The sequence below is a fragment of the Arvicanthis niloticus genome, chromosome 2, assembly GCF_011762505.2.
Source record: "Arvicanthis niloticus isolate mArvNil1 chromosome 2, mArvNil1.pat.X, whole genome shotgun sequence".
Taxonomy (NCBI): domain Eukaryota; kingdom Metazoa; phylum Chordata; class Mammalia; order Rodentia; family Muridae; genus Arvicanthis; species Arvicanthis niloticus.
The window spans coordinates 110,832,894-110,848,046 of record NC_047659.1 but is presented as its reverse complement, the minus strand read 5'-3'; the positions used below and the strand labels follow the sequence as shown (position 1 = coordinate 110,848,046).

Sequence of the window (15,153 nt, the reverse complement as noted above, 5' to 3'; positions counted from 1 at the left end):
CTCATCTGAAAATGGCTTCTAGAAAGAATTATTTCAAAAAAATAATGTAATCCAGGTGTTTGATTTTCAGTAACTGAAATCACTCCCATCCTTTCCGTGAGAGGTTATCAGTTACGCCCACTTCTTCCATCAAAAATCAAGCAGTCACCTCTCAGTTTAACCTGCACTACTGAACACTTCTAAGAACCTGGCTTTTCAATAGATGTTAAAATGCTAAAGTCCTACTTTCATTCAGTGGGCCATTCCTCAGAAGTCAGCAAGAGAGCAATCATAGAACAATAGGTGTCAGAACATCTCTTATCAAGGGGTCACCTTCCACTCTGGATAGCACCCATTCTTGGAGGGGAATTCTAAAGGTCAAACAGCTGCCAAAAACAGGTTAATAACTAAATGAAGCTAACGAAGAGAAAATAACCACATACTCCTAAGATAGACAACTAGCCTCCAGAGACAAACAGAACATTTCCTAAAAAGGATAAAATCATGAGCTTGTTAGAATCAAGCAAATAAAGAAGTTAAAAGAAATTGCCATTTGGGTAAATATAGAAACAAGATCCATCACTTACATTCACTTACTTAGGAGAAAACTCACAAGTCCAAATAACAGAAAACCGATAGTAAAATTATACCTGGAAATTAAAGTCTTAAATTCCTGTTAATTAGGCAGAGAAATCTCAGTGTCTTGCAATTGTCAATATTTATTCATGTACTCAAATTAAAATAATTTAATCCTGGAAGAACCATCTCTAACAGATATTTTAAGGTATTGATGACTGAAGCCATACTCATAGCAGCAAAAGCCATTTTAAAAAGGTTCTGTTTAGTCTCAACCCTTTTAATTTTAGGGAAGACTCTTAAATATGAGTGACTGTATCTACCTAGTTCTAAAGTAGAGGTATACCCTTTTGCACACATGTAGGTGGTCTCTCTAGTAGTACATGAAACAATCTTCATTATGTGAAAATGCACAGTGGGGGAAAAACAATAAAACTATACTTTCTTCAGTATTTGTTGTCGTTCTCTTATCTTTCTTTCTCCTAGGTAAATCATCATTTAACCCTGCTTTCTCTTTATTTGCCAAATCAATATTAGTTGGGATTGCCATCCTTCATTCTCCTCAGTTATAATACGATTGTAATGTAATAAAAATAATCTGACTTTTGTTAACTTACTTTCAGTACAGATGGCTTGGGCATCAGACACCTGTTTCTCTATTGTGATCTTATAAATATCTTTCTAGCATGCTTGTGTTTTTCTGAGTGTGCTACCACTACCTTGTAGTAGTAAACTTTAGGGAGCGCGAAGATTCCAGAGTTGCTACCTACAAACCAAATGGCATCTCGGCTTTGGCAAGCTGAGAGGCTCATTTCGGCTTCTCTCACCCCCTCTAGCGTTGGCAAAGCTCATCTGTCTGATTATCCAGTTACCTCACTGAACAAGAGCTGGGCTAAGTCCTGCCCACCTATGACATCACCCCCTTCCTCAACCACTGCGAGGTGAAGCTTTAAACTTCAGACTTGGAGGTGGGCTGCGCGCAGTCAACTGGATGCTCTCGCGCGCAGTCTTCAGCGCAGGAGTGATCTGAAGCAGGACGGCTCAGGCTGCAGCTGCTGTGGCTTTGTGTGCACTGGATGCCGCGCTCCGGAGACGGGGGAGGGTTTTTACTTCAACTCACAGGCAATGGAATTACAGCTGTAGCAGCAGGGTATAAAGGATTGCTTTTTTTCCTCGTCTTCCTGGTAAGTGTTTTCCATGCTTTTTCTTATCATTGTCCCAGAAACTTCGTTTGCTGTTACTCTCTCGAAAGAAATGACTAGCTTGGTTCCATGAGGAATCCAAGTAGCCACGTTTGCTCTGTCAGCAGGACAGGTCAAAGATGTGCGTGCAAGCCAGCTAGGGAAAGTCTGACAAAATAGCCGAATGTGAGAAGTTTCTTACAGACTTAAATCATTTAAAATACAATAATAAATAGCTCCTCTCTGTTTCAAGCAATTGCTATCCGCGCAGAGCTTCACGGAAAACTGCAAGTTGGAAAGTTGAGTATTTGAGACAGGAGAGGCAGATTTTTCTCGGCTACAAAAGCGAAAGGTCGCTAACTTGGTGTGTACTGTATGTGTGGTATGATTACCGATCGCTGTTTCTATAACTGTGATAGAAATCAATAATCCCTCAGCCCATGAGTACGCAGTACATGAAAAGCATACATCTTGCTCGCAGCCAGCAAAGCTGCGCTGGGAGACCGAGATGCCTCTGTAGAGGATTAACAGCTACACCTAGATTTGAAAGCTTGCACTGCTTATCCAGCCCCAGCTCCTTCAGGCATTTCAGGCTTGGGAATCTCAACTAGTAAATTCAACTCAGAATCTCGGGGCCAAACCATATTCCCAGTCCGGGAGAATGTCAAAGCCTATCGCTTGGGCGAGTGTAGAATGTGACTAGCATAGTAACTGGGTAGTCCACTCAGAAAAACTAACAAAGCTCACCCTGGAAGCCGTGCTTGATGTATGCAGTGAGGGGAGCAGGGGAGGGAAGCCTGGAGTCCACATCAAATGGCAAAGGCAGAGTGTCCCTTCACTTGCAGCACACAGTGGAAAATCTTGTATTGATACGAAAGCGTGTAGACCACAAAGCTTCCAAACCGTATTTAAATGCATCTAAATTTAAAATGTTTTTCAGTAAATTATGTCTGAAACAAAATGGTTGCATAAAGGTAAAGAGTGCAACAGGCCCGTCTTTTCTCAACATTGGGAAGGGGCTTATTTATTTAGAATTAAAAGGAGATAGAAAATGTTGGTGTTTTCCCAATTATGAAATCAAATGGTTTCAATAATTAGTTATTTTGATTGTTCTCAATAAATCTATGCTTTAAAATGCACACATTTGCTATGTTATTAGGATGAAACAACATGGTCAAATCCATGAAAAGTGCTTCAGCCGTAGCTATTCCTTTATTCATCCCTAACTGCATAAGAATACCCTGACCGATATAAACAGAAAAGATGAACCTGTCAGCTCCCAGGCTACAATCACTTAAGCTTGACTCAGAGTGACAGGTGACTGACACCCATCGCTTTGGAAATGAGTAAAGAAGGCAATTCTTTTAAAGTGCCACAAAATATTATTATTACTACAAATATTAACAAGCATAATGTTATGACTGTGCAAAGACTGGTTATTCCATTTAAGCTTCAAACATATGTGTATATGGATACATATACATCTATATATTTATCAACCTAAAATGAGGAAAAGGGTTAAAAATGTCATTACATGTGTTCAACTACAAGACAAACAAACAACAAAAACCAGTTTATTTTTTTTACTAGAGAACTCCCAAGGGTCAGAAACTATATTAGCAAATGAATAAACATAGTGAATTCATTAATAGGGTTTTCTAATAGTGGCATCGATCACTTATTAATTGGGCTTTTTGTTTCTTTGCATACCCTTTTTAAAATCGATTCTGGTTAGGTTTAAAATGCCCAATTAAACAATTCCTGAATCTAATGTTTATGAGATACAGCAAATAAAGTTTTTTTTTTTTTTTTTACAAAAATTACAGAAAATTACAAAACAAAACAGGAAATTTGTCATAACTAAATGTGGCAGCTAATAGAAGCTATGTTTCTTTTGCTTTCCAGTGTTAATTAAGGAGCCTCCGATTCTATCAAAACTTTTTCAGAGCTAAATGAAGCGGTGTGAAATAAATTTGGTTGAAATCTTGTGGCTGTCAGACTTTGTTAGCGAGCTATTAATTATCTTTACCCCAGTTTCTTCTCTGGCTATATCGCCCAATCAAATAGAAACTCCAATTATACTCAGCGTCTCCTGCCTAGGGACACAAGACCCTAATGAACAGTCAGTCCCTCCAGATGAAAAATACAATTATCAGCTTTAAACAGGCAAGCACAAGCAATGCAGATTCTCCCCTGTGCTTTTCTTGGCCACACATGCCAAGGCCAAGATTACTGGCCATTTTCTGGATTATTTCGAACAGTTTTAAACCCAAAAAATGTTAGGGGCTGGGAGTATGCCTTATTTTAATATGATATGAATGTTTCTTCCTTGCATTTTAGTTATGATAGGCCGATATTCACATGAATATTAAATCTAGTCATTTAAAAATATTTAGTGTAGAGTTGCCATTTCAGTCAGTCTCTCAACCTTCTTCCCTTTTAACGGTGGGTGGGCTACATAACAAAGATTGTAATTAATGGCAAAACCTAAAGCTAAGTTAAAAATTCTGTATTAACCTTTTTTTGCATTCTTGTATTCATACCAGTTCAGTAAAAGGCATTGTAAATACTTGTTTCATGTCAATGAAGAGTACCATAAATGAAGTCAAGGAGGGAATAGGATTTGGTGAATTTTTCAAAAGCTTTGATTCCTCCTCCTCCTCCTCCTCCTCCCTTAGATCCCCATCCCTCCAACCCCCACCTTGGGCCCCAGAGGCCTTCACTGTTCTTCTCAACGGGAGGCTTTGTTGTAATTAAACCAGGGAAAAACTGGCCAGCAGCAGCCAACATCTGACTTGCGGCTTCTGCAAGCAGTGTTCTGGTAGAGTGTACCTCCCCCCAGCGGGCAAAACTCAACAGTAAATCTCTCAGCAATATCAGCCCGCAGAATGGCGTTCTCTCTCCAGAGCAGAAAAGGGATGTTCCTCGGCCTCTAACATGCCACTGCTTCGGACTTTCTGAAAGTCAACAAACCAGTTTCCATCCAAGAGATGGCTGGCTGGTAAACTGTTTTCTGGAAAAGAATCCTTCCTTTTTAAAATCCAAAATAAGCATATTCCTTTCAGAAAGCACTTTCAAAACACAGATCAACATCACTAAATTTGTATAAACATCACAATAATCTTGACAGTTTTGAAATCCATCTTATACTGCAGAAGAGGGAGTTTTAACCGTTAGCACAAATCCACAGAGTAGATGTTAAGGGAAAAGGCATAAAATACAATTTAGTCAATAGGTAACACGTTTCCATGCTTTGCATATGCATCGTCTCGTTCCCACCCTAAAATCAAGTGCCAGGGATGTATGAAAAGCTCTTTCCAGGTATTAGTCTGCTCAAGGAGGAGAAGAAGAAATTGCTTTCACTTGATAAGACAATGACAGCTTTTGTTCTTTCACTTCACGTGCACAAGTTACCGTGGCAACTTTGAAGAGAACACCCTCAGACCACATTTGGTTAAGCACCGCTTTTTCAAGTGTGCCACTGGAGTATGGATTGATCAGCTTTCTGTGCTGTTGGTTTTCTTCCTATTCACCTACTTTAAATCAATACATACCTTACTCAGACATGAGGAAGCATTGTATTTTACAAGTTTTAGATGGTCTCACTAACTGGAACAGAGGTTGTCACACAAGTGACTCTATAATAAAGAGTTGTCGAACTAATGCATGAAATTTTAAAGGCCAGAAATGTAAAGAGAGGTAGGATTCACACCCTGGAAGAGGAGTTTTAGGTTTGCAATGTCAGAGCGTTTCCGGTTTAATACAGGCAGGCACTCGCACCTTTCATTACAGCTGCCCAAATGTCAGCAGAAATTCAAAGCCCAGTCTGGGCCTGGAGCCGGAGTCGCTTAGCTCCTCTTTCAGTAGTTCCCTTCCTCATCCAGGTCTTAGGTGTTTAAGTCATTTAGTCTGGCTTGAATATCATGAAAGGAAGAGCCTATGGTGGGATACAAGGTAACACCCCATCCTTTTGTCTTAAAGATGCTTGATTTCACTTGACCAACAAACGAAACGAAGCAAAAGCAGAATTAAGATTCGTTCAGGACAAACTCAGTGGGGCAGTCCTTTTGCTTTGGAACTTTTAATCTTCTGTTTCCTATAAATGAAACAAAACCTTCGTGTCTGAGGAGAGTTTGGACAAAACCAAGTATAAAAAGGCACCACTTGCTTTTCCTTGGCCTCTCTGCAAACCCTGCAGACTTCCTGACTCTCAGGAGGAGAGCTAGAGGTCCTTCTGCTTGCCTGCATTAAACAAAGGAATGGGATCTTCCTGAAATCTGATGATGGTGAAAAACCTAACTAGCAGACAGGTTGCTTGGAAAGCATTTTGCCATCACTCTTAACTAACCTGATGGAGTCCGGTTTTCAAGTTTCACAACACACACAGTTCACTTAAAATATTGTTTGTTGTTGCAGAACCTCAGTATTCACAGGCTGCTCATTAGGTGAGCGATTTTCACCTTCATAAGTAAATTACTTCCCTAATATGCTAGATGCTGTTCGTGTACGTTGCAATTTAGCTCAAAACATTCACAAACACCGATTTGAGTAAGCACGTGTTGTCTCCAATATCAAGATTTGTACTTAATGTAACAAATTTTGAGTGCAAATTCTAAATGCCATAGTATTTTTAAAGTTAATATTTTTAAAAAGTTCCTGCCATTAAGAAATCATTCTGTGAAGGCAAATCAATAAAACAGAACTCACATCTCACACCATTAACTCCATGCAAATTTTCTTTATAGAGTATTGATCAAACGAGTTAGATCAAAATCAACTTAGGTAAAAGGTAGTAAATTCCAGATTTACAAAGCTATCATTATGCCCCATAACTTTACTTTAAGCTAACTTATATTCCCCAAACCTAAGAAATACTTTGCCATTCAAAGTCTTTGTCCACTGAAAGAAAAGGGATCATGTAACCAAGCACATTGCATCGAGTTCTTGATTTTATTTACATGCTAGCATCTTATTGAGAAACAACTTATTAATGTTTATTAGTTTTGATAAAGTGTCTCCAAAGGACAGCATTCTTATCTATTCATGTAGCTTCTTGGATATGTTATGAAAATAAATTAGAGACCAGACTGGGTTGGGGTTATAAACCATTTTTTTAAAATAACTTTTTAAACTATTATTTTGAAAAGAAACAATCAAAAGATGCATGTTAAAAAAAAATCTGTTTCATCATTAAGGTGAGTGTTTCCTTTAGCTGAGGCTTAAGTGTTAAATACTTAATGATTACATTAAACATAATTTTAGAACACGTCACTAAGTACAAGGGCCCTGTTTATGTTTTTCCCCCAAGTTACCAGTAGCAATATTTTTCTAGAGGATGGATTGCTTTTTGTTCAGAAGTGACGGCCTTTTTCAAGCCCATGCAGAGAGCTCTGAAGCCAGTGCTGTGGAGCTGGCCACAACATTCACAACTTTTGCTTTTCACCATTCACATTTACCTACAAGGTACATGCCTGTGACTATGGCAATCCAGCTCAGATACCAAGCGTAGGTACAGAAGTTGGATTGCTTATGATCATTATTACATTAAATATGACAAAATCCCTAGTTAGCACTATAGTTTGAAATATGAAGAGGCTATAAAATCATATAAAATGCAGTCATAAGGTGAACCATAAGCTGAACAGTTTTGACCTGGGAGTCTATTTGTGAGGCTACCCTTTTCTAAGAAGGCATTTACTTCTATGCTTTTGCTTTGAGTTTTAATGAAATCTGAGAGGGAGTGAATGGCATTTTCCCCTTGCTTTAGTGAGGCTTAAGGTTTTCTGCCAGTCCACACTATTTCCACTTTTGTATGAATGGTGGATGTTGAGATTGCAGTGCTAGCCTAGCAACTTCATAAGCAAGCGTGGAACAGGTTAAATTCCTTAACCGTTGTTTTCACATTAACATTTATTACATCTCTGGCTCAAGAGAGAGAGAGAGAGAGACAGAGAGAGAGAGAGAGAGAGAGAGAGAGAGAGAGAGAGAGAGAGAAATCAATGCATATATTCTTAAAGCCTAGTTCAGCAAAATAGATATAATTGAGATTTTTCTTCATTTTTTAAAAGCAGCTACTAAAGCTATTTTATCCCCAGTTCTCATTACGAACATCACACTGTGGTTTGTCACGACTCAGAACAATCATGCATTTCAAGTCCCATTCAGTGGGTTCAGCATCTAACCTCTGAAGTATGCCCGGCCTTACCAACGCCCCTGGAGCATCCGAAGTACTTGATGACCAGTCACTTTACACACGTTCTCACTTGCTAGTAGCATAATAGGTTTAAATTAATTTCTAATGCAAGTTAACTGAAGTGATTGTCTCCTTGCCTTGAAATAACCATGTTATTTTATATGCTGGATTGCTTTCAGGGTTAGAAAACATTTATGGCAAAAGTAACTTTCGAGTTATAATTTCAGCATCTTGGTCCTCCCACTCTCACACATTTAGAAGGCAACATTGTATAAGCAAATACACTATTGAAATCCAGTAGGAAATCAAAAAACCCTCACAGTAAACACAAACCATTGAAACTTTCCACTGCAGGCACTTTGCACCACACACGAGTCTGCTTTATCTGTTTGCCAACTGCTATTTTTAGGTTGCTTAAATTAAAAAAAAAAAGTGTATTTTCCATTTTCAAGTTCATTTAGTATGAGTATAATCTATGACAGCATTAGTGTCTAGTGACAAACTGAAAGAAATGGGAATTTTGCAACAAAAGATAGGAACACCAACTGTGGCCTTGGTTAATACACACTCTCAGGAAATTCTGGAGCAGATGCTGTCCTTGTTGGATGCTAGGTAGTAACTGGCAGAGAAGCAAGTGATTCCTTTAGTCCTTATCTTGTGGTCACATATTCTTGTTATACCAATGTTCCATATATGTATGAAAGGTGCTGAATGGACAACCTGAGTAACCCATGCTCACACTTATACCCTTGTCCATCCCCCTAAATATCCTCACGAGTCTTCTATCAGAATGATGGGCAAAGCAGTCACCAGCTTAGGACTGGTGTTTGTAACTAAGCCTAAAGTCCTTTTTCAGGGATGAAAACTACAAATTGTTAGGGGCGGGCAGCGTGTTTGTGTTTAAACCAAGAGAGATTTCTCGGGTTCCTATACCTTCTTAAGTTCCTCTGAAAATAGATGGAACAAAACAATGACAAGTTCAATGTGGTAAAAGAAAATTGCAGTAGTATTCCCTTTTTAAAAATACAGTTTAAAAGTCCTGTGACTTGAACCTGTATGTTACAAATGTGGGTGAAACCACTTGAGTGCTAGGGTTTCCAGCTTCCTGGGGTTTCCTGGTATATCCACAGGAGGAAGGTGAGGGTGCCCACATTCTTCAGCTAGGAAAACGCTGGCAATGACTCGAGCTCTGGGCATATCAAAAGAAGAGCAGCAAAGTCAAGTCTTTTTCAGACTTTAAGTAGTAGATCATGTGATTTATAAAGCCGTATTAAAAAATTCAGAGTAATTACAGTGCCTTTTTATCAAGAACTTCACTATGCATCTGCTCCTCTCTGTGGCATGTACTTTTAAAACATCGCATGCCCAGGCACCAGAAAGTGAACTTTAGGACATTAGCCTGAATGTTAAAGCCCTGAAAGGGTCTTACTGCTTCTTAAATGTAATTTTGCCTCTGTGTCTGGACTCAAGTGTGTGTCACTAAGAATCAATTAACAATGGGAGTTATCAGTTGGATGACAATCTCATCTTTGGCTACGACTTAATTTTTATAGTTAAGTAGAAAGCACAAACAGAGAGGTAGGTCTACCACTTTCGCTGGATGATGAACAACGCATTGCTTCCAAGAACTAATTGATGTTAAAGCTCTAGGAAGTCCCTCTGGTGTGCTACTTTTCACTATCAGTTGTGTTACTTGTTTCTTCTTTCACAGGAGGTGCTCAGTCCTGGCCCATTTTAAGGAAGAGAAATATAAAGGGAATTTGGTGTGCTTCCCTCTCCTTCCATGAAGACTGCTTGCACTGTGTCCTTTGCTTGTTCAAAGAGACTCCGCCCATTCTAGTAGAACGGGACTGAAACAGAAATTCTGAGAAAGCAGCAAGAAGCAGAAGAAATAGCTATTTCACAGCAGGTAATCACAACTCAGGATGTAGCTACTGTACAGAGTTTATACTTGGATAATCCTGGATGGGAATAAAGGGAGGGGGTAACTGCCTGGAAAACCTATTACTACACAGGCCTTAGCGTCATGAATGGCTTTCTTCATGAGGATCTGAAGTTACTATCTCTGACCACATTGCACAGAAGAGCCGATAAGAATTTCAAAGAGGGCAGTTTCCACTGAGGGAATTAAGCTATACAAAAGGAGCCATCACATTGAAACTATCAGAAAGAAAAAAACAAAACAAAACAAATAGGAAGCCATGTGTCCTACATAGTAACCGGAGGCTGAGTTGTTTCTGGCCCCCACTTTTATGAGCTTGCCCACCATGCTGAACCACAGCTGGAATGTTCATTGGCAGCAGCAAGCCTGATCTGGAGGTGTGTGCGGCATAGAATTACTTGAATAAACAGTGAAGAACGTTGCCAAGGACTAAAGAGTTTTAAAGTCCCAGCCCCTCACCAAGAAAGTAGCATATGTGCATTGGACTGTCACCCAAATTACTTACATCATTCAAGAAGGTAGGAAAAATATCAAACTATTTTATCTTCATGCCTAAAATTATAAAGGCTAATTAATACCAAGACTTGCAGAAGAGAGAATAACACATAGTATATTCACATCAATCTATAATTCTTTAGCCCTTGGGAAAACTTGAATCATTCTTGCTTAGAATTTGAAAACAGATAAATGCACTGTTAAAACATGTTTTGAGACTGAAAAAAATCCAAAAACTGGATCAGCTTATTAAATCATGCAGCATTAAATATGACAAAAATAGGTACAGGAAAAAAGGTTAGCATAAAATGGAATTTTCCATTTTCACCAGCTCCACATATGAATATTTCTTTTCCTAAAGTGAGTGAACTATTCCTTCTTATTTTCTTCCCAGAAATGCCTTTGAAACAATATTTAATATTAATATTAAATAATATAATAACCAAAGCAAATACTTTACTGAAATTAAAGAACTCAAGAGATGTGTAGCTAATTATTACATATTTCTATACTTTATGATAGTTTGTCAAAGGAGACAGAAAACACTGCATATATATATATATATATATATATATATTACAAATTATATTCTTCTAAGTAGTTTCTATAAAAATTAAAAGTTAGAAATTTGATAACCTTCATGACTAGCTGAATCAGATATAAATTATACTTTAAAATATTTTGGCTATTTAATTACATGTAACATTTTAAAATAAAGTAGATTTAAACATGGTAATAAACTTATATTCCAGAGACACTCAGGGTAAAGAAATGATATGAGTGTGGTTGTTGGTAGAGAGTAATGAATCCTGGCATACTCCTCTGAAAATTAAAATACGGAAATTGGTTACAGATATCTTCGTTTCCACATCTATTCTTAAGACACTTCAGTGTTCTGGCCTAATTGTTTTCTCTTGTTTCTTACTCTATTGTAGTAACAGAAGCTGTGTGCTATAATAAAGACCTCAACACTGCTGACCATGATCAGCCCAGCCTGGAGCCTCTTCCTCATCGGGACTAGAATTGGGCTATTCTTCCAAGTGGCACCTCTGTCAGCTATGGCTAAATCCTGTCCATCTGTGTGTCGTTGTGACGCGGGTTTCATTTACTGTAACGATCGCTCTCTGACATCCATTCCAGTGGGAATTCCAGAGGATGCTACAACACTCTACCTTCAGAACAACCAAATAAACAATGTTGGGATTCCTTCAGATTTGAAGAACTTGCTGAAAGTACAAAGAATATACCTATACCACAACAGTTTAGATGAATTTCCTACCAACCTTCCAAAGTATGTAAAAGAATTACATTTACAGGAGAATAACATAAGAACTATCACGTATGACTCACTTTCGAAAATTCCGTATCTGGAAGAGTTACACTTGGATGATAACTCAGTCTCAGCTGTTAGCATCGAAGAGGGAGCATTTCGAGACAGCAACTATCTGCGGCTGCTTTTTCTGTCCCGTAACCATCTTAGCACAATCCCGGGGGGGTTGCCCAGGACTATTGAGGAATTACGCCTGGATGACAATCGCATATCAACTATCTCTTCCCCGTCACTTCACGGTCTCACAAGCCTGAAACGCTTGGTTTTAGATGGAAACTTGTTGAACAACCACGGCTTGGGTGACAAAGTTTTCTTCAACTTAGTAAACTTAACAGAACTGTCCTTGGTGAGGAATTCTTTGACAGCAGCACCGGTGAACCTTCCTGGTACAAGCCTGAGGAAGCTTTACCTTCAAGACAACCATATCAACCGGGTACCCCCAAATGCTTTTTCTTATTTAAGGCAGCTGTATCGACTCGATATGTCCAATAATAACCTAAGCAATTTACCTCAGGGTATCTTTGATGATTTGGACAATATAACCCAACTGATTCTTCGCAACAATCCTTGGTATTGTGGGTGCAAGATGAAATGGGTAAGAGACTGGTTGCAGTCGCTACCTGTGAAGGTCAACGTGCGTGGGCTCATGTGCCAAGCCCCGGAAAAGGTCCGTGGAATGGCTATCAAGGACCTCAGTGCAGAACTGTTTGATTGTAAAGACAGTGGGAGTGTGAGCACCATTCAGATAACCACTGCAATACCTAACACAGCATATCCTGCTCAAGGACAGTGGCCAGCTCCTGTGACCAAACAACCAGATATTAAAAACCCCAAGCTCAATAAGGATCAGCGAACTACAAGCAGCCCCTCACGGAAAACAATTTTAATTACTGTGAAGTCGGTCACCCCTGACACAATCCACATATCCTGGAGACTTGCTCTGCCTATGACTGCTCTGCGACTCAGCTGGCTTAAACTGGGCCATAGCCCAGCCTTTGGATCTATAACAGAAACGATCGTAACAGGAGAACGCAGTGAATACTTGGTCACAGCCCTAGAGCCTGAGTCACCATATAGAGTATGCATGGTTCCCATGGAAACCAGTAACCTTTACCTGTTTGATGAAACGCCTGTTTGTATTGAGACCCAAACTGCCCCTCTTCGAATGTACAACCCCACAACCACCCTCAATCGAGAGCAAGAGAAAGAACCTTACAAAAATCCAAATTTACCTTTGGCCGCCATCATTGGTGGGGCTGTGGCCCTGGTAAGCATCGCCCTCCTTGCTTTGGTGTGTTGGTATGTGCATAGGAACGGGTCACTGTTCTCACGGAACTGTGCGTACAGCAAAGGGAGGAGGAGAAAGGATGACTATGCAGAAGCCGGTACTAAGAAAGACAACTCCATCCTGGAAATCAGGGAAACTTCTTTCCAGATGCTACCGATAAGCAATGAACCCATCTCCAAGGAGGAGTTTGTAATACACACCATATTTCCTCCAAATGGGATGAATCTGTACAAAAACAACCTCAGTGAGAGCAGTAGTAACCGGAGCTACAGAGACAGTGGGATTCCAGACTCAGACCACTCACACTCATGATGCAAGGAGGTCCCACGCCAGACTGTTCTCGGGTTTTTAAAAAAAAAACCTAAAAAAGGTGATGGTAGCAACTCTGTTCTACTGCAAAACACTGGAAAAGAGACTGAGAAAAGCAATGTACTGTACATTTGCCATATAATTTATATTTAAGAACTTTTTATTAAAAGTTTCAGATTTCAGGTTGCTGCTGCGGTTGATGTAGTGGGAATGCCTGAACACAATTCTCTATTTTAGTATTTTTTAGTAATTTGTACTGTATTTTCCTTGCAGATATTGAAGTTATAAACCATTTACTTTGTGTTCTACTGAGTAAGATGACTTGTTGACTGTGAAAGTGAATTTTCCCGCTGTGTTGAACAATCAGGACTGCGTTCACATGAAACCCTTGTAGTATAAGCACAGGCCGTTTTTCACTTTGGTATTAATACGATGTAAAAAAGAAAAAAAAAAAGAGAAAAACCTGGCTGGATGACAAAATAAATTTTAAGAGCTAGTTATGAAATAATGTTCCAATGGTTAAATTTGTATTATCACAGTGGTATTCAATAAATCAAAATCTGTGACATAACGGGCAGTATCAAACTTGCTGCACCTCTCATTTTTACCCTAAGCAAATTATATATCCTTAAGGAAGTTGAGCATAGTTTCTAAACTGAATACACCAGTTGGCATAAAACCAATGGGAAGGAGTCGGCTGTCAAAGCTGCTGTCAGCAGAGCTTCAAGAATAAAGGACTTCACAAAAACAATCATATAAGTGCAGGGAGTATACGTACTTAAAAAAACCATGACAACTTAGACTTCTGTAGTGTAATCAATACATATACTAGAACTGCATCTTGGTTTTTGCCTGGACCATCCAGGCTCTTGAAAAAGTGGAATCCTAAACACAGAATTGTTAGTGTTTATGATTATTTTTATAAAGGATGTCCGAGAACAACCGTCTGCATAGTTTTAAGAAGGTAGTGTTACATCAGCAATTCTCTCAGTGATCCAGAGAAAGTAGTGCTGTAAGAAAGTGAGAATTTCAGAGAAAAAAATAAAACACTAGATATCAAATGTAGATCTGGCTTACATGAGATGCTTGAACACTGTACATAAATATTCAATTTACTTTTACCATGGTGGAAAATACTGCCCATTACTGTCACAGTTTTCCAGATATTACATAATGGACTTGTAATGTAACATTTCTTTACAGCTTCCTACTGAATTGTGAGCTATTACTTGTTTAAAAACCATACCACTTTTTGTTGCCATAATTTTTTTTCAACGAAAAAAAAAAAAAAAAACCAAAGTGCACTGTACGCCCTTTGGCCAGTCTTGTATGTGCCTTGATCCAACGCTACATGTATTCAGCTTTTGAAATTCGACAAATTTTTCATACTTCCTTAAATATGAAAAATTATGGTCTTATTGCTGAATAAAACTTAAGAAAAACAGAATAATTGTGCTTGCTTTTGGGACTATGTTACCATCACTAAAAGTAGAAAATTGCCAGCACATGAGTCCTAAACAACCCCATGTATTTTTCTAGGCATAAAAATAAAAGTTGGGTACAAATAAAAGAAATAGTGGTATCTTGAGGTTGCGTATCATTTTTACTTCAAAGAGTCGGTATTTTGCGGATAAATATTCACTCAGTAGATGAAAAACTCGAGTGGTTTTAATGTCTTTGTCTCAGGAGCACTGCTGCCATTGTCTGAGCTGACGCTTTAAAGGTGGTTTTGGAAGAGATGGTTTTAAATATCCTTTTGAGAGAGTGAGGTGGCATCAAAATATTTGAAATCTGTTATCCACCCTTAATAGTTGTAGCATCTAATCAAAAGGCTGTGGCTCAGTGGCTATCTCTATGTTT

At 38.8% G+C, this 15,153-nt stretch overlaps 2 protein-coding genes across 16 annotated transcripts in view; one reads left to right on the top strand and one right to left on the bottom strand.

Moving 5' to 3' along the window:
- Nucleotides 1–15,153, bottom strand: part of Macrod2 (mono-ADP ribosylhydrolase 2) — a 1,857,339-nt gene that overhangs the window by 1,594,279 nt on the left and 247,907 nt on the right. The gene's annotated exons all lie outside the window — the stretch shown is intronic.
- Nucleotides 1,493–14,881, top strand: Flrt3 (fibronectin leucine rich transmembrane protein 3). 2 transcript variants are annotated; one of them, XM_034494737.2, is made up of 3 exons: nucleotides 1,493–1,739; nucleotides 9,641–9,838; nucleotides 11,302–14,881. In XM_034494737.2, the coding sequence occupies exon 3, from the start codon at nucleotides 11,347–11,349 to the stop codon at nucleotides 13,294–13,296; it is 1,950 nt and encodes a 649-aa protein (XP_034350628.1). In that variant the 5' UTR covers nucleotides 1,493–1,739; nucleotides 9,641–9,838; nucleotides 11,302–11,346; the 3' UTR covers nucleotides 13,297–14,881. The 2 variants fall into 2 exon arrangements, with proteins under 2 accessions (XP_034350628.1, XP_076785963.1); XM_076929848.1 differs by lacking the exons at nucleotides 1,493–1,739; nucleotides 9,641–9,838 and adding an exon at nucleotides 9,848–10,389.